This window comes from Meriones unguiculatus, chromosome 9 (assembly GCF_030254825.1).
Source record: "Meriones unguiculatus strain TT.TT164.6M chromosome 9, Bangor_MerUng_6.1, whole genome shotgun sequence".
NCBI classification, from domain to species: domain Eukaryota; kingdom Metazoa; phylum Chordata; class Mammalia; order Rodentia; family Muridae; genus Meriones; species Meriones unguiculatus.
In genome coordinates, this window is record NC_083357.1 from 9,444,155 (window position 1) to 9,464,556 (window position 20,402).

A 20,402-nucleotide genomic window follows, 5' to 3' on the forward strand; every position below is an offset into this window, starting at 1 on the left:
AAAGAGCAAATCCAGTCTTCAGAGTCCACAGAGTGGCTGTTTAGGGATCTAGGTTTGAGATTATGAGGAGTGGCCTGACAACTTTCTTCCAAGTGGGTGAAGATAGTATCTAGGTAGCCGGGTGATTTGGTAAGAGTTGTACTCAGGTGTGATGGCGCTTGCCTATAATATCTGTATGCAAGAGTCCAGGGCAGGAGGATCACAAGTTTAACTCCAGAGTGGGCCCCAGACAGAGACACTGTCTCAGCAAGTTGCAGTATTAGACTTAGAGAAGATTAACTTTCAAAAGAAAGCAGCTTCTATAGGTGTGACTGCATAGACCCCCAAGCTGTGGCTTTTATCTCAGTCATTCCCACTTAGGTACTCTTGTGCTCATTTATAAGCACCCTCCTGGCTGTGAAAAAACAGTCCACGCTTTACCAAAATGTAGTGCGTGGTTATGAAATAAAGAACGAATCAGGGCTATGTGTTAGTCTAACTTCATTTTGCTGTGACAAATACCGTACTAAAAGCATGTCAGGGGAGGAAAAAGTTTATTTTTTCTTATGCTTCCAAGTCACAGACCATCCTTGAGGGATGTTTGTCAGGGTAGGAGCCGTAGGGAACCGATTTGTTGGCTCGCTCTCTGGCTTTCTTCCAGACTCACACTTAACTAGCTTTCTCAGACAGCCCAGGACCATCAGCCTCACGGGCTAGGCCCCTCCTGCACTGATTAATATTTGTCTTGATTCATCCCTCACAGAAGTGCCTACAGACCAACATGGTTAAGGACAGTTACTTTATGGAGACTCATTCCTCTGGTGACTCTGGGCTGTGTCAGGTTGTAGAATGGCTAAAAAATGAACGTGGCTGACAGAGAGAATGAAAACTGAGTGCATATCTTCTTCTTTTCCGAGTTTTTTATATTAAGAGAGGGTTTTACTAAGTTGTCCAGGTAGGCCTTGAACTTTTGATCTTCCTGGCTCAACCTTTTGAGTAGCCGGAATTACAGAGCTATGCCACCTGCAAACAAAAAACCAGAAACAAAAATTAAAAGAAAATCTACATAAAGCACTATTTTTTTTTTCTTCAAAATAGGGTTTCTCAGTGTAGCCCTAGCTGTCCTGGAACTCACTCAGTAGTCCAGGCTGGCCCTGAGCTCACAGAGATTCGCTTGCTTCTGCCTCCTAAGTGCTAGCATTAAAAGCGTGTGCTACCGCTACCTGGCTACAAAGCACCATTTTTAAAAACACCACTTAAACTATACTGCAGGAATAGTTTAATAGTTTAATAGGAATGTGCTATAGGAAACACATCATTAGAGAAAGAACAGGTGAAAAATAATGTAATCAAATGGTTGGTTGAGTGAAACAGGTTTAAGTTGATTTTGTTTGCTTCTCATTAAATTTATGAACTGCATAGTAGCAAAGCTTAGGGATACAGTCAAAGGAGGGAAAAGCAATGGGAAACGACTTTATATTCTGGAGCTATCAGGGACATCTTAGTAATAACTCAATACTGTAAGCTCCCAGTGCCTGTCTGTTGAAAGGCTCTGAGCACTTTTCCCCAGTACCCTCTGACCTAGAGAAAGCTGGATTCCTGCCCACAGCCTGAACTTTGCTTAGCAGTTTGATGCACCCACGAACTAGCACTGAAGCAGGGAGCAGTATGGGAAGAAAACAGAAAGGATGTGATTTTCCTGCATTATCTGTTTTTTTTTTTTTCTTTTAAAAGTAAAGTTGATAAAAAAAAAATAACTACCACAATGGTTTTCTTTGCTGTACATAACAGAGTGACAACTCCATGTGTGGTATGAGGACATAATAGCTTAGCAACGTAGTGTTTCTCCATGGGATAAAACTGCAAGGTTCCCGGGGTGTGGCGTTGAACTGGGGACTTTTATCAAGAAAGACTTAAGCCCATAAACTTGTTTCTTCATCATGACCTCTGAGTTCCATGTGCACGTGTCCCTGCCTGACTGTATCTCCCTCCCCATCCCCTAGAGGGAGCCATCACTTTGACTTTAATGTGTATAGTACCTTCATTATCCACTCTTTAAGGGGTCTCAATCCACTTTCTGTTGTAAGAGAGCACATGATTCTAGGAATTACTGATTTACTCTGTAAATCAGTGCTGGGGAGGCCATCGCCCTACCTCTGAACTGCAGCCCTGTCCTTTCCCCCAGCTTTTTACTGTGAAACAGGGTCTGTGAGCTGCCCAGCCTGACCTTGAACTGGTGATCCTTTTGCTTTAGTGTCCCAACCAGCTGGGGATTATGGAGTCTGCTTTACCAACCCCAGCCAATGCTAAGTAATTTATAAAGATGCTTATTTTTGCCCACTGTTGTAGCAGCTCAGAGGTCTAAGAGTCTGTTGGTAGCAGCATCTGTTTTTGGTGAGGACATCAGAGCAGAAAGACGAGAGAGAGAAACAGAAGGCCAAGGTAGAAATGACTCGCTGATTCCTAGACCGAAAGCATTCATGAGGACGGATGACTTGGATGCCTCCCATTAGACCCGCCCTTCAGCATGGCTGTATTAAGGGGTCTAACTCATGATTTAGGGGAACACTTTAAAACAGTCGCAGACATGTAGGTTACTTACCTTTTCAGGGTATGGGTATTGTACTCTGAACATTTTTGTATGTTTCACACCCGTGTGAGAGTTTCTACGTCAAGTTATTCTCCAAAGTCGAAAGAACTTCCGTTCACATCATTGTTATGTGAAAGATGCCCTCTTCTCTGTCAATTGGGAACTCAGTGCTTTTGTTTGTTTTTGTTTTTGTCATTCTAGCCAGGCATGGTAGTGCACACCTGTAGTTCTAACACTGGGAGATAGACCAGAAGGATAAGGAGTTCAAGTTCATCCTCAGCTACCTAGCAAGTTCGATGCCAGCCTGAGCTACATGGCATCCTGTCTGAACATAGGTAGGCAGGCAGGCAGGTAAGTAGGTAGATAGATAGATAGATAGATAGATAGATAGATAGATAGATAAACGAAAATTCAAGAAATGAAAGCTGGGGAGGGCTAGTTAGAAAGGGTATTAATACCAGGGAGCAAGGAAGACTAATAAGGGAGAATATGGTTGAAATGCATTATGTATGTATGTAAAATCTCACAATAAACCCATTGTTACATATAATTAGCACACACTAACAAAACATTAAAATAAAATTCTAATCCTCTTTGCCAGTTTGACGGGTTTGAGGTGACTTCTCATTTCCAAACATACTCTGACTATGAATGAGGCAGAGTCATGGGCTCTTCACCTGTCAGTTAACGGCTCATATATGTATATATGTTGCCCTTTTTTTTTTTTTTTTTTTTTTTTACAGGATTGCTTATCTTTTTCTTACTGGCTTATAGACATCTTTTATATATCCTGAATGCAAAATGACTTGTCCTTTAACTTTGTTTACAGTTGTTTGTGAGAAAAAAGAATTCCCAACCTGCCCAGGCTGATCTCAAACTAGAGACCTACCTGCAGTTACTGTTGCAATGCTATTTTCACAATTATTTGTGACAACTGTTTTCCATTATGTGTTATTTTTTGTATCTTGTTTTATAAATGGTCCCTAATTTGAGGTTGTTAAGCTTTTTCTGTGTCAAGTCTGTTTTCTCTTTTGTATTTGATTTTTTTTTTTTTTTTTTTTTTTTTGGCCTTGTTCGACTCACTGTGCTTTGAACTTGGTATCCTTATGCCTTAGCCTCCAGAGTGCTGGCATCATAGGTGTGTACCACTATGCCAAGATCATTCTTCATACCTAAGTCTCTAGCCTACCTGGTGACCTGGACCAGCAAGTCCTTCTTTAATGACAGGCCCCTGAGGTCCAGGGATGAGGGAAAAAAAATACATTACCAGCCGTGTTGTGGGTGATTAATATTTACTATTGATTTATCTTTTAGTTAAGCAGCAGTTATTCCTAAACCATCTGTATACCCAAATCACCACACAGAGACTAGTATTTATTTAATTAACCTAGAGCACAATGCTGGGCAATAGTTTACTCCATCCTAAACCTCCAAGCCCGCACAGTTTCCTACCATTCTGATTTCACCCCTTATATTTGCTTTTAGTCACATTTTAGGTCCAGTTCATTTTTCCTTATGATTCCAAGTTCTCTCATGCCAACCTCTGCTCCTCCTCTCTTGCTTCCTTCTCCTCCCCTCTGGACCAGGGTGTCCCACCCTATCCTCTCCATTGCACAGCACTGGCTGGATGTTTAATTGTTTAATTTAATATAGAGAACAAATGGTGGCATGTTTACACAAACATGAGACAGGTGATGCTTAGAATAAGCATCACAATGCAATGCCCATATTGAAACCAGATAGTGGGGGAGAGAAATCAGCATTTGAATGAACAAGGGTACATTCCACAAGAATATATACCAACACAGCTGGAGAGATGGCGCAGCAGATAAGAGCACTATTCTTCCAGAGGCTCAGTTTCCAGCACCCACATGGCAGCTCACAACTGTCTGTAACTCCTGTAGCGGGGCATCCGACACCCTCACACAGACATACGTGCAGTCAAAACACCAATGTACATAAAATAAAAAGAAATAACTTATTTGAAAAGAAATACATTATCGTCTCTTCATTTCACAGGGTGAGATGAGGCAGAGGTAGCAGAAAGCTGTCATACAAGGGGACGGTGTCAGCAGGAAGCCGGGAAAGCGGGTTGCACAAAGGGAACCCAAGCGTGTCATAGTCAGAGCGCACACGGCAGTGTGAGGACTGATAACTCCACTTTCTTCAGGGGAAAGGCCATGTTCCCAGGAACCAAAACCCTCCCTCCTTCCAGGTCCTGATACCAGCCCCAGACCAGATCTTGCCAAGAGTGTCCGTGGGCAAGGACACAGAACTAGCATTCTCTTTGCCTTTCTTAAGGGCCTCTGAGAAAGCCTTGGACTAGCCTGGCTCCCAACAGCCAGGAAATACACACACACACACACACACACACACACACACACACACACACACTGGGGTGGGAGTAGAGGAAGGAACCAGCATTTGTCATTTCTCTATAATATCTTTATCAATTAGGTTTGCTTGGACATCTATCCACCCCTAATTTAGTGGTTAAAAGACTACCGTCTATTTAGCATGTCTGCGAACCTGGGTTCCGCTGCCTCATTCATGTGATCCTTTGCCTGTCACCTAGATTACTCTTCTTACACTGGCAGTTGACCAACAGGGTTGCCACTCTGGTCACCTGGCATACCTGCCACTGAAACTTGCACTCCCTCATCTAGATACCTTGTTTCTTCACAGGCTGTAGACTGGAAGGAGACCAGTCTTGTGTAAGCCTTTGTATGTTCGGTAATGTCCCTTAGACACAGCAAGTCACATGGCTGAATTTAGACTAGACTCTGAGTTAAATTATGTTATGAGGGAATAGAGAGGGAACTAATTGATTGCTTTTTATAATAGTAGTTTATCTTAAGAGTTGTTCAAGCACCACTTGTAACAGTTCATTCTTATCCCGATAATATACAATGTCACTTTAGATACATATCAAGGTTTATACACTTATTACTTTTCTCTTGCTCTAATAAAATACCATAACAAAACGTAACATCAAAAAGAAAGAGTGTGTTTTGGTTCACAGTTCCAGAGGGGTAGAAGCCATGGCAGGGAGGGCACAGCAGGGCAGGCATGCTCCCTCTGCAAAGACTCCACCTCCTAAAGGCACCATTACCCTCCCCAAACAGTGCCCTCCACAGGGGACAAGCGTGCACACACATGGGGTACATTTCAAATTCAAATCAAGTGTGTGGGGGGGGGGGGAGTTTAGTATAAACATACTCAACATTTTTAAATATAAAATTCGGATCTAATTGGGCTTTTTCCCCCCACTGAGACAGGGTTTCTCTGTAGCCTTGGCTGTCCGGGGCTCGCTTTGTAGACAAGGCTGGCCTGGAACCCACAGAGACCCGCCTGCCTCTATCTCCCTGAGTGCTGGGATTACAGGCATGAGCCACCAAGCCCGGTTTAGCTGGCCTTCTTATATCTGGCAAAACCATGATTTTATTCAAGATGGTTTATTGGCCAGCCACCCTTGTAACTGGAAGAGGATGCCAGGCAGAGCTTTGGGAACAGTGTCCGTGGTCCTGGGCAGTACCTCCTTACTTGTGCACCACACGGTGCCTAGAGTGAGAGCTGCCACCACAAGGTAATCCTGCAGATGGAAGTCGCGTGCAACACAGTGAGGAGGAAAGAGAGGCATGTGGGCCCTTACAACCCCCGAGTCTCTCACAAGAGACACGTTCTTCTGCTATGTCCCGGGCTGCTTCCAGGAGCAGTGGGGTGCTCTGCTCCTTCATACATCCCTCCAGAAACCACCTGGGATCACTTAGCGATTGGAAGATGAGGTGTGGGGGAGGGGGATGGTGGGACCCTGACAGGATGGGGGTAGTGGTTGTTTCATAACTATTTCTTCTGTGGTTGTCGCCTTAGCTCAGTTTTTTTCTCTTTATCTGTAGTTTTAGTGATGTTAGTGTTGGTGGGGGGGGTGTGCGCGCGCGCATGAGAGAGAGACAGAGGGAGAGAGAATTGTGTGCCTCTGTTTTTTCTGGGAAGAACCCTGCTGTGTAGGGCTAGCTCAGGCTGCTCTGGAACTCAGTACTTAGCAACCCACGCAAATGCTGAACTCACTACAGTCACCCTTTCTCAGCCTACCAAGTACTGGAGATGTTTTTGTTTGTTTGTTTGTTTGTTTGTTTTTTGGGGGGGTTGGTTTGTCTGAGACAGGGTTTCTCTGTGTGCAGGCCTGGCTGTCCTGTAGACACTGTGTAGACCAGGCTGGCCCGGAACTCAGAGATCTGCCTGCCTCTGCCTCCCCAGTGCTGGGATTAAAGGCGTGCCCCACCCCCACCCGGTGATGTTTTCTAGGAGAATCCTCATTTTAGCTAAGTTTTTTCATTATTTTCACTTTTTGTACTTATTTCCTCTGTGTTATTGCTTGTTTTTGCATTTCTCAATTTTCTCCGTAATTAGGTTAGCTGATAATGTTCTATTTCCTTTTCTTTTTATCACAGAACTTTATTCTCAGTTTCCATTTTCTCACTGAATTTCCACGTTTATTTCCTGCTGTCTGCTTCCGTTAGCAGACACTGCTTCTTCCCATTCTTGGGACCTTCGGCTGTTTTCTCACTTCTGCATTGCCAAGTTTACAACATTTGCATGCTGTTCTATAAACGGAATCCTTGTGTTTATTGTATAGCTGAGGCTCCTGCCTTAGTCTTTCCATCCACTTCCTGCTCAGCAGAACTTTAGCTTCAACATATTTTTTCTTTTCAAGAAAGGCTGATGAAACTAATGAGACCAAGAGTCCTAAGTTCTTAGGTTTTCAAACTCCTCATCAGTCACTTTTAGAGTTCGACCAAATCTTAACATCCTGTAACAGTTCTAAGTCAGAGTTTCTTTTTTAGAAATGAATCTGTAGGCTTTTGCCAACATTGATGTTATTATGATAGTGTGAGAACAGCCTGAATGTTGGCCCTTAAAAATGTCTTTTTTCAGGGCTGGAGAGATGGCTCAGTGGCTAAGAGTACTTGCAGCTCTTGCAGAGGTGTGGGAGGCTGATCTAATGCTAATTACTGGCCCTCAAGATCTGGTTACTGACCGCTGCTACACCCATCCTTGTTTGTGTAAACCTGCCTAAAACATTATACCTGATTGGTTCATTAAATGGCCCATACCTGGGCAGGGCAGAATAGGGAGGCATGGCCAAGGTTCCCGGGCTTCAGAGAGAATCACAAGAAACAGATGGCCGGGAAGAGAGGAAGGAGAACACCATCATGAGTTAGTATGGAGAAAAAAAAGCATGTGAGCCGGGAGTAAGGACTCCAATAATGGCATGAAAAGCCCCAGATGAAGAACATAAGAACCATGGGATTATGGACGAAAGGTAGTCCAGATAGGGAGCATTAAGGTGGATGGCATTGGATGGGGGCTGGGAGATGGATGGTGAGGATATTGAGGTGGTGTGAGTGAAATATCTGCCCGGCCCAAGGTAAATAAGGCGATTGTAAAATCTAACAGTTAATCTGTGTCTTATTATTTGCGATAGTGGGTTAAGTAATACCATCGTGATAATCTTAGGGCTAATGATAATAAACATTATATAGCCCAACACTCTTTTTTGAATTTACTACAATGCAGAGGACCTAGGTTTGCTTGTAGGCACTCATGTGGTGGCTTATGACCTTCTGTTACCCCAGTTCCAGGGGACCTGACACCCTCCTTTGGCCTGTGTGCACACTCCACATACATGATGTGTAAACATACATCTAGGCAAAATACTCATGCACATATAATTAAATACATAAGTCCTTGTGAAAAACTGTCTTTAGGTAGGTGTAGTGGTCCTGTAGTCCTAGCAGGAGGATTTTGAGGCAGGAGGATCATGGGTTTGAGGCCAGCCCGGCTACATAGAGACACCTTGTCTCAGAAAACAAACCGAACAAAAATGCCTTTGATCTTTTGATTTAGCCCTCAAATGACTCTTCATCCCAGGAAACACTTTTTCTAGGCGTAGTCTTCCTTTCTTGAGCTGTCTTTCTGGTCATTCGAATCTGCTTGTGTTCCTGGAGAACATTCTTCAGTTGCATCCTTAAACATTTGTTCTGACCTGTTATGCAGTATTTATTGTACTAAAAATTGTCTTAGTACCAACTAGACAGCTTTAAATAAGATTCATTCACCATCTGGAAGTCTCTGTGGGTCGGAGTCTGGGTGTGGCTTAGGACCTGTTTTGGATCTCACTCTCCCTGCTGAGGGAAGGTGTCATCCAGTCTCCAAATGCTGTTTGAAGAATGACTTTCTCGAAGCTTTAGGACTCATGGGGACTTGCGTGTGTAAGGACAGCAGGAGTGTGTCACTTTTAAAGTGGCTGGCTTCTTTTAAAGGCCTGTAGACTAGGTACATCTCTTTGGATGAGCAGAATTGACTGGCTTCTAGTACACCGTGAAATTCCTCAGTTTCGTCCATTGTTGGCTAGGAGTAAAACGTCATTTCCACATGCACAGGAGGAAAAGAGGCTTGCCTATACGGGGGTCCCTGTGGTGTGCCCACCACACCAGTCCTCTGCTTTCCGGGCTCTCCTGTAACCCTTTCATTGGAGCTCATCGAGCCGTCACCCCTTCTCCAGGCTCCCTTTTAGGTCTTTATTCCCGTCCATGCTGCTCGTTTTTCTAATTCTTGACCATCTCTATCATGTACTTTATTTAGAGTGTCATCTAGTTCCTTTGACTGTTTCTGTATTTGCCTTAAATGTGTTGGAGGGGGCCGCACAGGCCACATCTGGAGGCCAGAGGGACATTAGGAGTATCAGGTGTCTTCCTCTATTGCTGTCCAGAATCTCTCACCTGGAACTTGTGGATTCAGCTAGACTGGCTGGCCAGGAAGCACCTGGAGCTGGTCCATCTCCACTCTCGAACCACGCTGGGGTCCGAGATGCACATCAACACTCTGGGCTCTTGTGTGGATGGTGGGATCTGAACTTGGGTCCTTATACTGTGCACAGCCACTTTACCCATGGGGCTGTTTCTCTAGCTTTACTTTTCTTTATATTTGTTCCTGCTTCTTTTTAATCCCTGTCAGGTGACATTTCAATTTTGTCTTCCTTCCTATTTTCCTTCCCTTCCCCTCTCTTCCTCAGCCTCTTCTTCCTTCCCTTCCTCCTCTTTCTCCTCTTCCTTTTAATGCTTTTATTTCTCGTCTATTTTGTGCTGGTCTTTTAATATAAAATTAGCAGTTGTTAACTTTCTTTTCATTCATGGCAGTGTTTACTTGCAGTTTTTGTGTGGCAATTTTCTGGTGAGTAACCTCCAATTTATTTTCTTAAACTGTTTTTCAAAATAGCCTCAACTCTTTGTCTACTGGTTTCCAAGTGAGCGACTCCGTGCTGTGCTGTTTGGGTTTGTTTGGAGGAATTAATGTGGGAAGTAAACAAGGCTATGTGTTTGATAGTTACCTTCTCTCAGCACTTGGAAGATATCTCACTCCTTTCTCCGATATTGAAATGCCTGCTAGTGTTCAGATCACCATAAAAAAAAAAAATCACTGTATCATTTTTTCAAATGAAAAGATGATATAGGGCGAGGGCAGCGGGTGCCAGGCACGTGTGTGGAGGTTCTGAGAGCGGCACCCTGAGGTTGGCTCACTCCTTTCGTCACTAACTGGGATTTGTGAAGTGAGCTCAGGTTGCCACAGCTTTGCCCACTGAGCCATCGAGACGATCCTAAATAACTGTATCTTTAAAGATCATTGCTTTCCCATGTTTCCTTCTGCATCTTCTTCTTAAAATCTTCAGGGAGCCACGGGTTTGTAATACTGTGTCTAGCTGTGGGGTTCTTCCTCATCCTGAATTTATTACTTCTGCCTTCCATTATTGAACTTGGGGCCCTTATTCCTGTGTGTGTCACTTTCTCTATTTACTGCTTCTTAGGAGTATTGTGGGACGTCATACGGATTTTCCCTGTCTCCCACCCTCTTTCTTTGTTGCTGTCATTTTTATGCTATATATATTTTTTAATTTAAAGATTTAAAAAAATTATTTAATAGGTATTTTGCCTGAATAGGTCTATGCACCACATGCATGCAGTACCCAAGAAGGTCAGAAGAGGGCATGAGATCCTCTGAAACTGGAGTTACAGGTGGTTAGCAGCCGCGGGGGTGGAAACCCAGGTCCGGGGGAGCAGCAAGTGCTCTTAACCAGCCCCTCTGTGCTGTTTTAAGCGTTGTTAGCGGCTCTAATCCTCATAGTTTAGAAACCTCTCCACCTGACTGATGTAACAGTATCCCACTCTTCAGTCCACTGAGAACTACTTTAGTTGTCATCATTGTATTTAGCAGTTTTCGCTTGTGTTACAATCATCATGTTGGGGTCCCATTTTGCCGTCTTCTTTTTACTCTCTTGAGTAATAATTTCTTTGTGTGTTTTGTAGTTTTGAACATTTTGTTGGCTCTAATTGTGGGGCTGTCCCGAGTGGCCTGGGTGAAGAGTCCTAGAGAGGGGCTGCGGGCTGGCTTTTCTAGGCCTCTCAGGACTGTGAACATCTTCAGCACTTTCTGCCCTTTTTTCTTGTTACCTGGGTCGTGTGTACGGTCCCAATTTGGATTTCAAACTCAACGTAAACAAAAGCTTTGGTTGTAACATCTCTGGAGTGTGGGGCGCATAGCCTCACCTTGCTATGGTAGGCTGCCACGAGATGGAGGGCAACACCAGACACAAGGTTGACTGAAACTTATTAACAAGAAGAGTCCAGCGATGAGGGGCTGGAGACGTGACATTTCCACACGGTCCAGCGCTGGCAGCCTGGAGACCGAGAACATGGGCCCCTCCACCGCACCTCCTCACACTGCCTACCCCAGGGAAAGGGTTGCCTAGCCGACTAAGCATTGCTCTGTCTTACTGACTGACTTTGTTTCCTGGTGGCCAGCATCCCAAGGTCAAGCTGCCTTCAGAGGGTGGCTAAGGGAACAAGCTCTCTCTGCTTCTCACGGGTCACAGCACCGGCCTGTCGGTTCCCAGTGTACTACGGGAGTCAGTGTCCTTGTGGAAACCGCTTCTCAGAGCATTCTGGTCTGGTGCTTCACCATTGTCTCTTTTTACCTTGCAGGAGCTCTGGGGTCAGAAGTGGGTTAATTCTCAGGGATTATACTGGGGGACACTTTCCTCTTCTCCTGGGGTGGTGGGGTGCTGGTGGTTTTATTTTCCCACTCAGAGCCTGCGATGAGAGAGTTTCTAGGTCCAAGCACTTAGTTGTCTAGGCAAGCGAGTGTTTGTGTTTTCCGTCCTTTCAGTGAGGGAATTATTCCTCAAGCCTTCTCCTCTACATGCACAGATCTCACAGCAACCCTGAGATTCTTTTCCTAAACTTTACTGGGCATGGTGGCACTCGCCTATAATTCCAGCAGTTGGGACCTGGAGGCAGGCAGATCTCTGTGAGTTCGAGACCAGCCTGGTCTACAAAGTGAGTGCAGGACTGCCAAGGCTACATAGAGAAACCCTGTCTCAAAAAAAACAAAAACAAAAACAAACAAACAAACAAACAACAACAACAACAAAAAAAACAAAAAAGCCTAAACTTCTTAGATGCCAAGACTGGGAAATGTCCCAATCTTACCTCACCATTCTGGTCTCTAATTTCTAACTTGTTTTCTATTTAAAAGACTTATTTTTAAGAGCATCTTTAGGCTCCTGACTCATGAACAACTCGTATCTTCATCAACATCCCAGACCAACCTCCTTTGGCACAGTTGATGAGCCTGCACCGACCCATCCACCTCCTCCAAAGCCTGCAGTTTACACTAGGGTTTACCCTGCCCATAGTGTCTTTTGGTAATGGATGCAGTGGTTATGGTTGCTATGCTTTGGCAAGCCAGCAGTCTGTCAGACCTGGGCTCAGGCACACATAGTGGTGAGCGAGGCTGCTCTCCATCCACGGGACGCTGGCTGCCAGTCTCTGCTGTGATCCACAGGTGACAGGGCTCACTTGTCAGCAGAGGGCAGGGCCACTGCCCACCCCGTGGGTCCCTGCTGGCCAAGCGTAGCTGTCAGGTGTTCAGCTCTGCTTTTCCAGCCGTGTGGTACTTCTGTGATAAAAACACCGCAGCCGAAGCAATGTATAGAGAAGTTAGTTTGGCTTACGTTAAAGAGCCCAGCATGGTGAGGTAACATGGAAGCAGGACATCTGGGAGGCTGAGCGAGCCAGTCTTCATTCACAGAGACAAAGCAGGGAAAGCAAACAGGAAGTCGCCTGAGACCGTGACCTCTCAAAGGTCCACCACCTCTCAGTGGAGTATTTCCTTCATCAAGGTTGCACCACCTCGCCAGACAGCGACACCAACCAGGAAACGAGGATTCGGATATCCAAGCCGAATTCTCAGTCATGGCTTTGAATCCCACCCTGCTCCCTTTCCTTTTGTAAGGTACCCTGTCCCTGTGTTTACATCCTTGTCAGCGCCCCATCGTCTGTTTCAGCGTTTTCTTTCTGAGCTTTTGTTGTTGCTCATTTGTTTGTTTTCAGACAGTCTCGCTGTATGTGTTTGCCTGGTACTGACAATCCTCCCCTTCCTGGTTTCTTGAGTCCATACATTTGAAGCTTCTGTTGCCAGATAAGGATGAGAGATTGTCTCCCCAGCCATCTCTATTCTAGTAATGAGCTTCTAAAAGATTTCTGTCAGCAGTTTTTGGTTTTGGTCAATGTCATCACTTTCAGTACTTTATTAGAATGTCCCTCTTGCTTATCTTACCCATTTCCCCAGTGTCTGTTCTTCCGCAGCGGAGGCCTCAGCATAGCTGTAGTTCTCGGAAGCGCTGTTCTGATCTCTGCCGTCTCTTCCAGCTTTGGTGTTGACTTTGTAGCATTCTCGTCAATTCCGTTGTTGCTGAGCCATAACCGTATGTGCTGGCAAAGCAGGCACAGTACCCAGGCATGTGGTAATGAGCTGTGGCTGTGGGAAGCCCACCAGAGAAGCCCACTCAGTCAGTCTGGAGCCAACGGAAAGGCTTCGTTCCAGCCGGCCGGACGACACTCAGGTGTTCAGGACCCAAGCGCAGTGGCAGGCGTTGGGAGTACCAGGCTTCTGAAGGCCGAAACCACTGGGTGCTGTCTCTCTCGGTGGTTGCAAGGGGAGGTTTTGCGCCAGCAAACAGTTTAACAGAAGATAAGATAAATGTGGGGGAGGTGTCCACACAGGCAGTTTAACAGAAGCTAATGCACATTATCTGGGGCATCTGGAGCTGGGTTCCTAGAAGAGAGCTGGGTAGTTTGTCATAGGGCTTACCGTCAGGGAGATCAAATCTGACATGGCCTCAGCAAGAATACAGGGTGGAGGGTCCTCTGCACTGTCTCGTCCTGTCACAATCCAAAGAGCAGAGCGGCGTCCTCGAGTTGACAGTAGAGCTGTCTTGGACTGTCTGTATCCTTGTCCCTTTGACCTTGGATTGAGGACCTCACCTGTGCTACTCGGGCTCTCCCGCCAGGTGAGGTGGGGTGGCTCGGAAGCTTGAGAGAGCCGGAGTCAGCACTCCTCTTCCTCCAGGTCAGTGAGATGCAGATAAAACCTGCCAAGGATAAGCTCTGATAAAGTGGTTTCTTCTCAGGGTGGGGCTGCTCCAGAACAGAACCTCTGGCTGCTCTCCCCTGGCCCTCGGGAAGGAAGGGCTCTCTAATCATTACTGTGAAAATCGGTACAACAACTATAGGCTCACTCACACTGACTCCTGGGTCTGACCATCTCAGCCTCCACCACCCAGCTCCTGCAAGCCTCAGTTACGGGTTCGGCTTCCTGCCAGGTTCTCAGGGTCTTCCTGCCAGGTTCTGAGGGAGTTTCTGCTCCTCGGCCTCTCTGGTAAGGTATGGTTCTCCACATCTGCTCGTATGTTAATGTACAGCTGGGGGCAGTGCTCAGCTGCGGGGCCTCAGTTCTCTGCCATGGCTGAGGGGAGACCCTGCTGTCCAATTTGTCCAGCTCTTGTTAGGATAGAGCTATGGTATCTGTGCTTCTTTTGGCCAATCTAGAAACTGGAACTCTTTGCTGTTTTTTTTTAAGTGGTTTTAATTTATTAGAAAAACATTGTAACACTTAAGAAAACATTTTGTTTTGTGAGACAGGTTTTCCCTGTGTAGCCTTGGCCGTCCTGGACTCTCTTTGTAGACCAGCTTGGCCTCGAACTCACAGACATCCACCTGCCTCTGCCTCCCTGAGTGCTGGGATTACAGGCGAGTGCCACTATACTTGGCTCAGAAACCAATTTTTGAAAAGATAAGCTCTTTGACGTAACCAGACTGGCCTCAAAATCGTGGCGACCCACCTGCCTCTGCCTGCCCAGAGCTGGAGTTAGAAGTATGCACCAACATGCCCAGCTAAGAAGACATTTTAAGTGACCCCAGCACAGGAAGCAGAGGCAGGAGGATCGCTCCAAGTTCAAGGCTAGCCCCATCTATATGGTGAGCGCATGTCTCAAAACAAAACCAAACCACAAAACATTGTGGGTTGCCATGAAAAACCTGCCTGCGTTCACTCTCTTTTCCAGTCTTTGCTGACGTGCCCGCATGCTTTTATTCAGCGGTTATCACAGCAGCCACGGGCAGCTTCCTGTTGTAACTCATGCTAAGCATAGTTCATTATCAGGCTCTTCTTTAAAGCTTCTTTCTTTCTTTCTTTCTTTCTTTCCTTCCTTCCTTCCTTCCTTCCTTCCTTCCTTCCTTCCTTCCTCCTTCCTTCCTTCCTTCCTTCCTTCCTTCCTTTCTTCCTTCCTTCTTTCCTTCCTCTCTCTCTCTCTCTCTCTCTCTCTCTCTCTCTGTGTTTGGTTTTTTGAGACAGGGTTTCTTTGTGTAGCCTTGACCGTCCTGGACTGTACATTCCTACTGTTTATTGTTCTGCTTATCACTTTCCTCTGTTGACATGATCTCCAGGATCAGCCAAGGCAGTTCATTAAACACTGAGCACTCTACATTAAGCTTTATTTTCAACTTACAGGTGAAGGAATGAAAGCTGTCTATCTATCTATCTGTCTATCTATCTATCTTGCTTTGTTTGAGACAGGGTTTCTCTGTGTAGCCTTGGCTGTCCTGGACTCCCTTTGTAGACCAGGCTGTCCTCACCTGCCTCTGCCTCCCTGAGTGCTGGCATTAAAGGCATGCGCCACCACGCCTGGCTTAAAGCTTAGTTTTATAACCTTATTATACTGAAGGATCAGCTGGCTTTAAACTTCTGGATACTGAAACTTGAAAGCATGTTTTGTTTACGTTCACGGATGCTGTGCGTGCAGCACCCTCAGACTTCATCTGAACGACGTCCTGAGCTGCACAGCAGATGTGACTCCGAGTAGACTCTCAGGCTTGTTTATGCCAGAAAGGTATCACCACCATCACTTTGCTTGCTTGCCTTAATTTTGTTATAAACTTAAAATTTGGGAAGGTACCAGTTTGAATTTTTGTTTTGTAGGTAAGTTCAAAGGCTTTTGAAGTGTTTGTTTATTATTCACTTTCTTGTGAAAATCTGTTCTCCATTGTCTATTTAAAGTGCTGTCTTCTTTCTTCCTTTCTTTCTTTGCTTTTTTGTTTTTTTTTTCAAGACAGGGTCTCTCTACATAGCCCCAGCTATCTTGTAGGCCAGGCTGGCCTCAAAGTCACGAAGATCCGCCTGCCTCCTAGTGCTGGGATTAAAGGTGTGTATCACCGCCACTTGGCCTTTTGTGCTATCTTGATGTCTATATTTTGCATACAGATTTTTGTCAGTCTGTTCTACAATCATTTTAGTTTTTGTTAAATTTTACAATCATTTAACGTTTGTCCCAAATATCTGATGTTCATTTCCAATTTATGACATATTAAATCCAAATTAGGAGTGTTTTGTTTGTAGGTGTCATGAGGTGTTTGAGCTCATTTCCAATTTGTTATTTAGTCTCCCAGGTTCGCTGATTCAGGCAACCTTTCCTCTATTTTTTTTTTTTTTTTTTTTTTGAGTCTGGCATAAAAAGACTGTGTGGGCTTTTGGGAAGATGGCGTGGGTGAAATCCTGGCTGCGGCTTACGTCCCCTTCTAGCTAAAGGGTAACCTTCCTCCAACCCAGGAGCTAGAATGCCTTCCTCTGCTCTGTAGTTAATGCTACGCAGTGTAGAGCCTACCACTTTCATGGAAGAGACTGAAACCTCCCTTCTCAGCCATATCCCCAGCACCTTGGCATGCCCCAGGTCTGGAGGACGTGGGCTCAAGCTTGGTAAAGCAGCAGGATTTGAGAGGACCAGCCGCACGCCTGTCCTGCTCAGAGTCTGGAAGCACAGGACAGTGGGACTTGTATTGGGACCTGCATGCAGCTGGAGCTGAGTTGGGACCTTTGCAACAGAAAAAGAAGCTACCCACGAAATTACTGATGTAACCAAATCAGACCAGATGAAATGCTCGGTGCCTCTCAGGCACAGGTGCAGACAGTCATTCATTTCTTCATGGCTCTGTGTTGCTCTGGGTGAGAAGATCTGCTGACCAGATCAACAGGCCAGGGCGATGGGGCTGTCATTTTTATCACGCTCTAACCGAACACCACCAACCTGTCTCAGGGTGGTGTGCCCATGTCCACACGGTGCTGCGTCCTAGGTCATGTGCCTCCTCCCCCTGATGTAGGAACTGGTACATGGTTGTCTCTGTCCCTCTCCTGCTGAACCTGGTTACCTCCAGGATGTACCCTCACCTCTGCATAGAGGGGCCTCTGCGTGTTAACCTGTGGGACTCTTGCTTTGGCTTTTGTTGTTTTGTCTCGGTCACACTTCCTGCCATCGCTTAGGTAGTGTTTCTTAAAGACTGTCCTGTGAAGGACTGTCATTTTGATGCGAGCGACAGGATTCTTTGGCCCCGCTCCCTGCTGCCTGCTTCCACATCTTCTATTTCCCACTCCTGAGGACTGGCAGACAAGAGCACAAGGTGACAGGACCGACTGTCGCAGATGTTTGGCTCTGGCTGCCACATGTCTAGAGTTGTGGTGTCTGTTGTCCACTGGGAGAGGGGGTGCCCAGCACGCAGCTAATGGGAAATGTCAGCCCTCAGGTTGTCCGTCTGCTGAGTTCATCTTTGCCGCAGGATGGCAGGGGACTCGAGCCCCTGTGTTGCAGCCTTCTGGTGATTCAGAGGGTGGTTCCCGTGACTTTGATTTTAACTGGCTCAACAGGAAAATGGGGTTGAAAGTTCCATACACTCTCCCAAAACAATTCCTTGTTGATGCCTGTTGAGACTCAATTCAAATAATGTTAAGACAAATTCTCAATATATTTCCCGGGTCTTAAACTAGGTTATTCTCTTGCCAGGCCGTCTGAATAGAAGGGCTCACACACACTATTCCTGGCACCTTAGAGGATTCAGTGATGGTTCTTGGAAGCTGCAGGCATTACGGAAGAGCGAACAACCGGAGGTGTCCCACTGCCCTTCCGGGCCAAGACTGCGGCAGTACAGAGGCTGCCTGTGTGGACTCTCCTTGCGGCCATGGCCAGCTTTGGGCTGTCTTCCTCCTCACTCCATTTGCCCTCTCGTCCAGGGTGTTTGCTGATTTTCCTGTGGACTCTGATCTGCTCGTGAAAAGTCCGTTATATTTTGTAGAATAGGGTTGGACGATTTTTCAGAGAATTCACCATGTCCTGCTGCCTGTTAAGCTCTTTTTGAATGAGTGAAAACAGCAAAGGTCGGTTATCTAAGGTGTTCCCGGCATGGCTAAGATGAGCACCAAATCTGCTCTCTGGTTGACCTTGTTTCGCTTCTGTGGCTGCTCTGAGCCACCCTGACCCAAAGTAACGCAGGGCAGGGAGGGGTTTGTCTCGCTTTCAGTTCCGAGTCACAGTGCATTGTGGCTAAGAGGTGGCGGAGGGCCCCCACACCCACAGTCTAGAGCTGAGGGGGGAGTGCATGGACATCGCCAGCTTGGCTGCTACTGCCTTGCTCCCGGCAGACTACTGGCGGCCTCTGCCTGCACACACATGGCCGCAGGCCAGCCTCACCTAGGTAATCCCTCATTGAGCTCTCTTCCCAGGCGGTGATAGGTGTGTCCCAGCACTCTGGCCTAGGCCAAACTGTTGGCAGTACGCTCTCATCACTGGTTAGCTTATATAGATACTTGCCTGTTGCTGGTGGAAACACTTTGTAATCTGTCCACATTCTACCGGGCCTAAGGGAAAGCACCTGAGAAATAAAGATGATGGTTCTGACTCCTGGCTTAGAAAGACCGAGTCTTAAGGCAATCAGCTGTATCAGGTTTTCTTTTTCATTATGTAGTAGATAGGTGAGATATTAGAAGAGAGAAAGGAGGGGAAAGAGAAAAACAAAACCCTTTGCTACACTGGTGTTATTCTTGTTTCGTCCACCAGGTGGCAGTCACACCTGCAAAATCAGTCAGCTGGGCATCCCCCACCTTCCACCCCATACAATGGTGCACACAAAGACCCCAAGATTTTAATTCAAATGCAATGAGCAAAAGAAGCTAAGGGGTTTAATTAACTGCAGGAGGACACAGGGCCTGCACATGCTGGCCCAATGCTGGCTCACAGAGCTACCCCCTTAGTCCTGAAGGCTCTATTCTATTTAAATTGTGAAGGTATTCCCCATGTGAGAGAAAGACAACGCTCAAGTTAACATGTCACGATTGTCAGATCTCTGTTTTAGGATAAGTCATTCTAGCTAGCGGTGCAGAACTTGGCCCCTGTCCAAGGCACAGTGTGGTTACTTCTGCCTGACATCCTTAAAGGGAAAAAGCGAAGCCACAGTTTACCAGAGCTCCTCAGAGGACTTGATCCTTTCTTTATTGTTCCCTGTGGGCTCAGCCACGAATTCCCCATCGTCACTGGTTGTCACACCATGCTCATTTACACTTGACCTTTTCAGCGGGCTTACAGGCTGTTGTCCAGATTCAGCCATGGCTGTCTCACAGTAGAAAGGCCAAGAATCAGTGAAGTGTTCAGTGCACAGGGCTGGAAGTCTCTGCAGCCCTAACCTGAGGATTCCTGGACTATTGCTGATTTTCAGTTTACACTGTTCTGAAGAAGCTGGATTTAACACCATCAGCAACAGGATAGATGGACTGGCCAGTTAGAGTGGGGCAAAAGGCAGTGCCCGTGTCCATTTCTGTGGGCCGGCACCAGCAGGTGGGGCCCAGACACAGGGCAGATCTTCCTGGCCCAAATGTCCTGTTGAAGAAATCCCTCCAAGGGGTGTCTAGTAGCTTGGGCTTTGGTTGGTTCCAGATGTAGTCCAGTTGACAACCAAGATTAGTCAGCTTCACCCATAAGGAGGACATCTCCTTATGTCATGCTTAATTTCCAGATGGCAGCAGTAAGCAGGTCATAATTCTGCCGAACACTTCTAATGAGGTGGACGTCAGTCGAGTGACTAGACACTGCTCTTCTGGCTGTGCTTCCGCTGGCTGCCATGTCCCACCCGCCCCACTGCCGCCACTCCTTCCTGCCAGCCTCCCGCGCTCCAGCAGTTGCTCGCTTCTCCTGTCATGCTTTGAATGAGGAGGCATGCCCCTATCTCAGGCCCTCTGTATGGACGCTGCTCTTCCTCCTCCTGACCTCACATGCCTTGTCACACCCACCTCTGGCCAAGCCTTTCTTAGACTTAGCGTCTCCCTTCCTTCCCCGCACTGTAAAAGACTGTACCCACCTCGCTGCCGGTTTCTCCTTGCTGCCTGACGTATTGATTGTATTATGTCCGGCCTCCTGTGCATTCAGGGATGAGCTCCAAGAGGCCCTGTTGGCTGGTTGCTGCATTCCATGCCTGGGCTAGTTGACTAGTGTATGAAGTGAGTGTCTTCCTAGAAGTGGCGTGCCTCAGAGCTGGGCCCTGCCTCAGAGCACAGCATCCCACAGGGGCAGGCACGGTGTCTCTACAGCTGTGTAGTAGCCCAGGCCCGGCTACAGTTCAAT

General features: G+C 46.5%; 1 protein-coding gene and 1 long non-coding RNA gene across 8 annotated transcripts in view; one reads left to right on the forward strand and one right to left on the reverse strand.

The window, feature by feature from the left end:
* Btd (biotinidase) overlaps window positions 1-20,402 on the forward strand; it is a 31,578-nt gene that overhangs the window by 1,742 nt on the left and 9,434 nt on the right. The window contains exon 1 of one of the 7 annotated variants that reach the window (XM_021641743.2): window positions 12,780-12,914. The exons of 1 other annotated variant lie outside the window; for it this stretch is intronic. In XM_021641743.2, coding sequence (XP_021497418.1) covers window positions 12,880-12,914 — 35 coding nt within the window. In that variant the 5' untranslated portion in view covers window positions 12,780-12,879. Of the gene's footprint in view, window positions 1-12,779; window positions 12,920-13,895; window positions 14,036-14,321; window positions 14,350-15,425; window positions 15,855-20,402 lie in introns of those variants that run through there. 5 more of the 7 variants (XM_060390873.1, XM_021641745.2, XM_060390872.1 and 2 more) reach the window with 5 other exon arrangements.
* LOC132656412 (uncharacterized) lies at window positions 517-20,402 on the reverse strand. Its single transcript, XR_009594157.1, has 3 exons — window positions 20,140-20,402; window positions 12,639-14,057; window positions 517-1,002 (listed from the first exon to the last, which is right to left on the reverse strand). It is a non-coding gene; the product is annotated as an uncharacterized LOC132656412 (long non-coding RNA).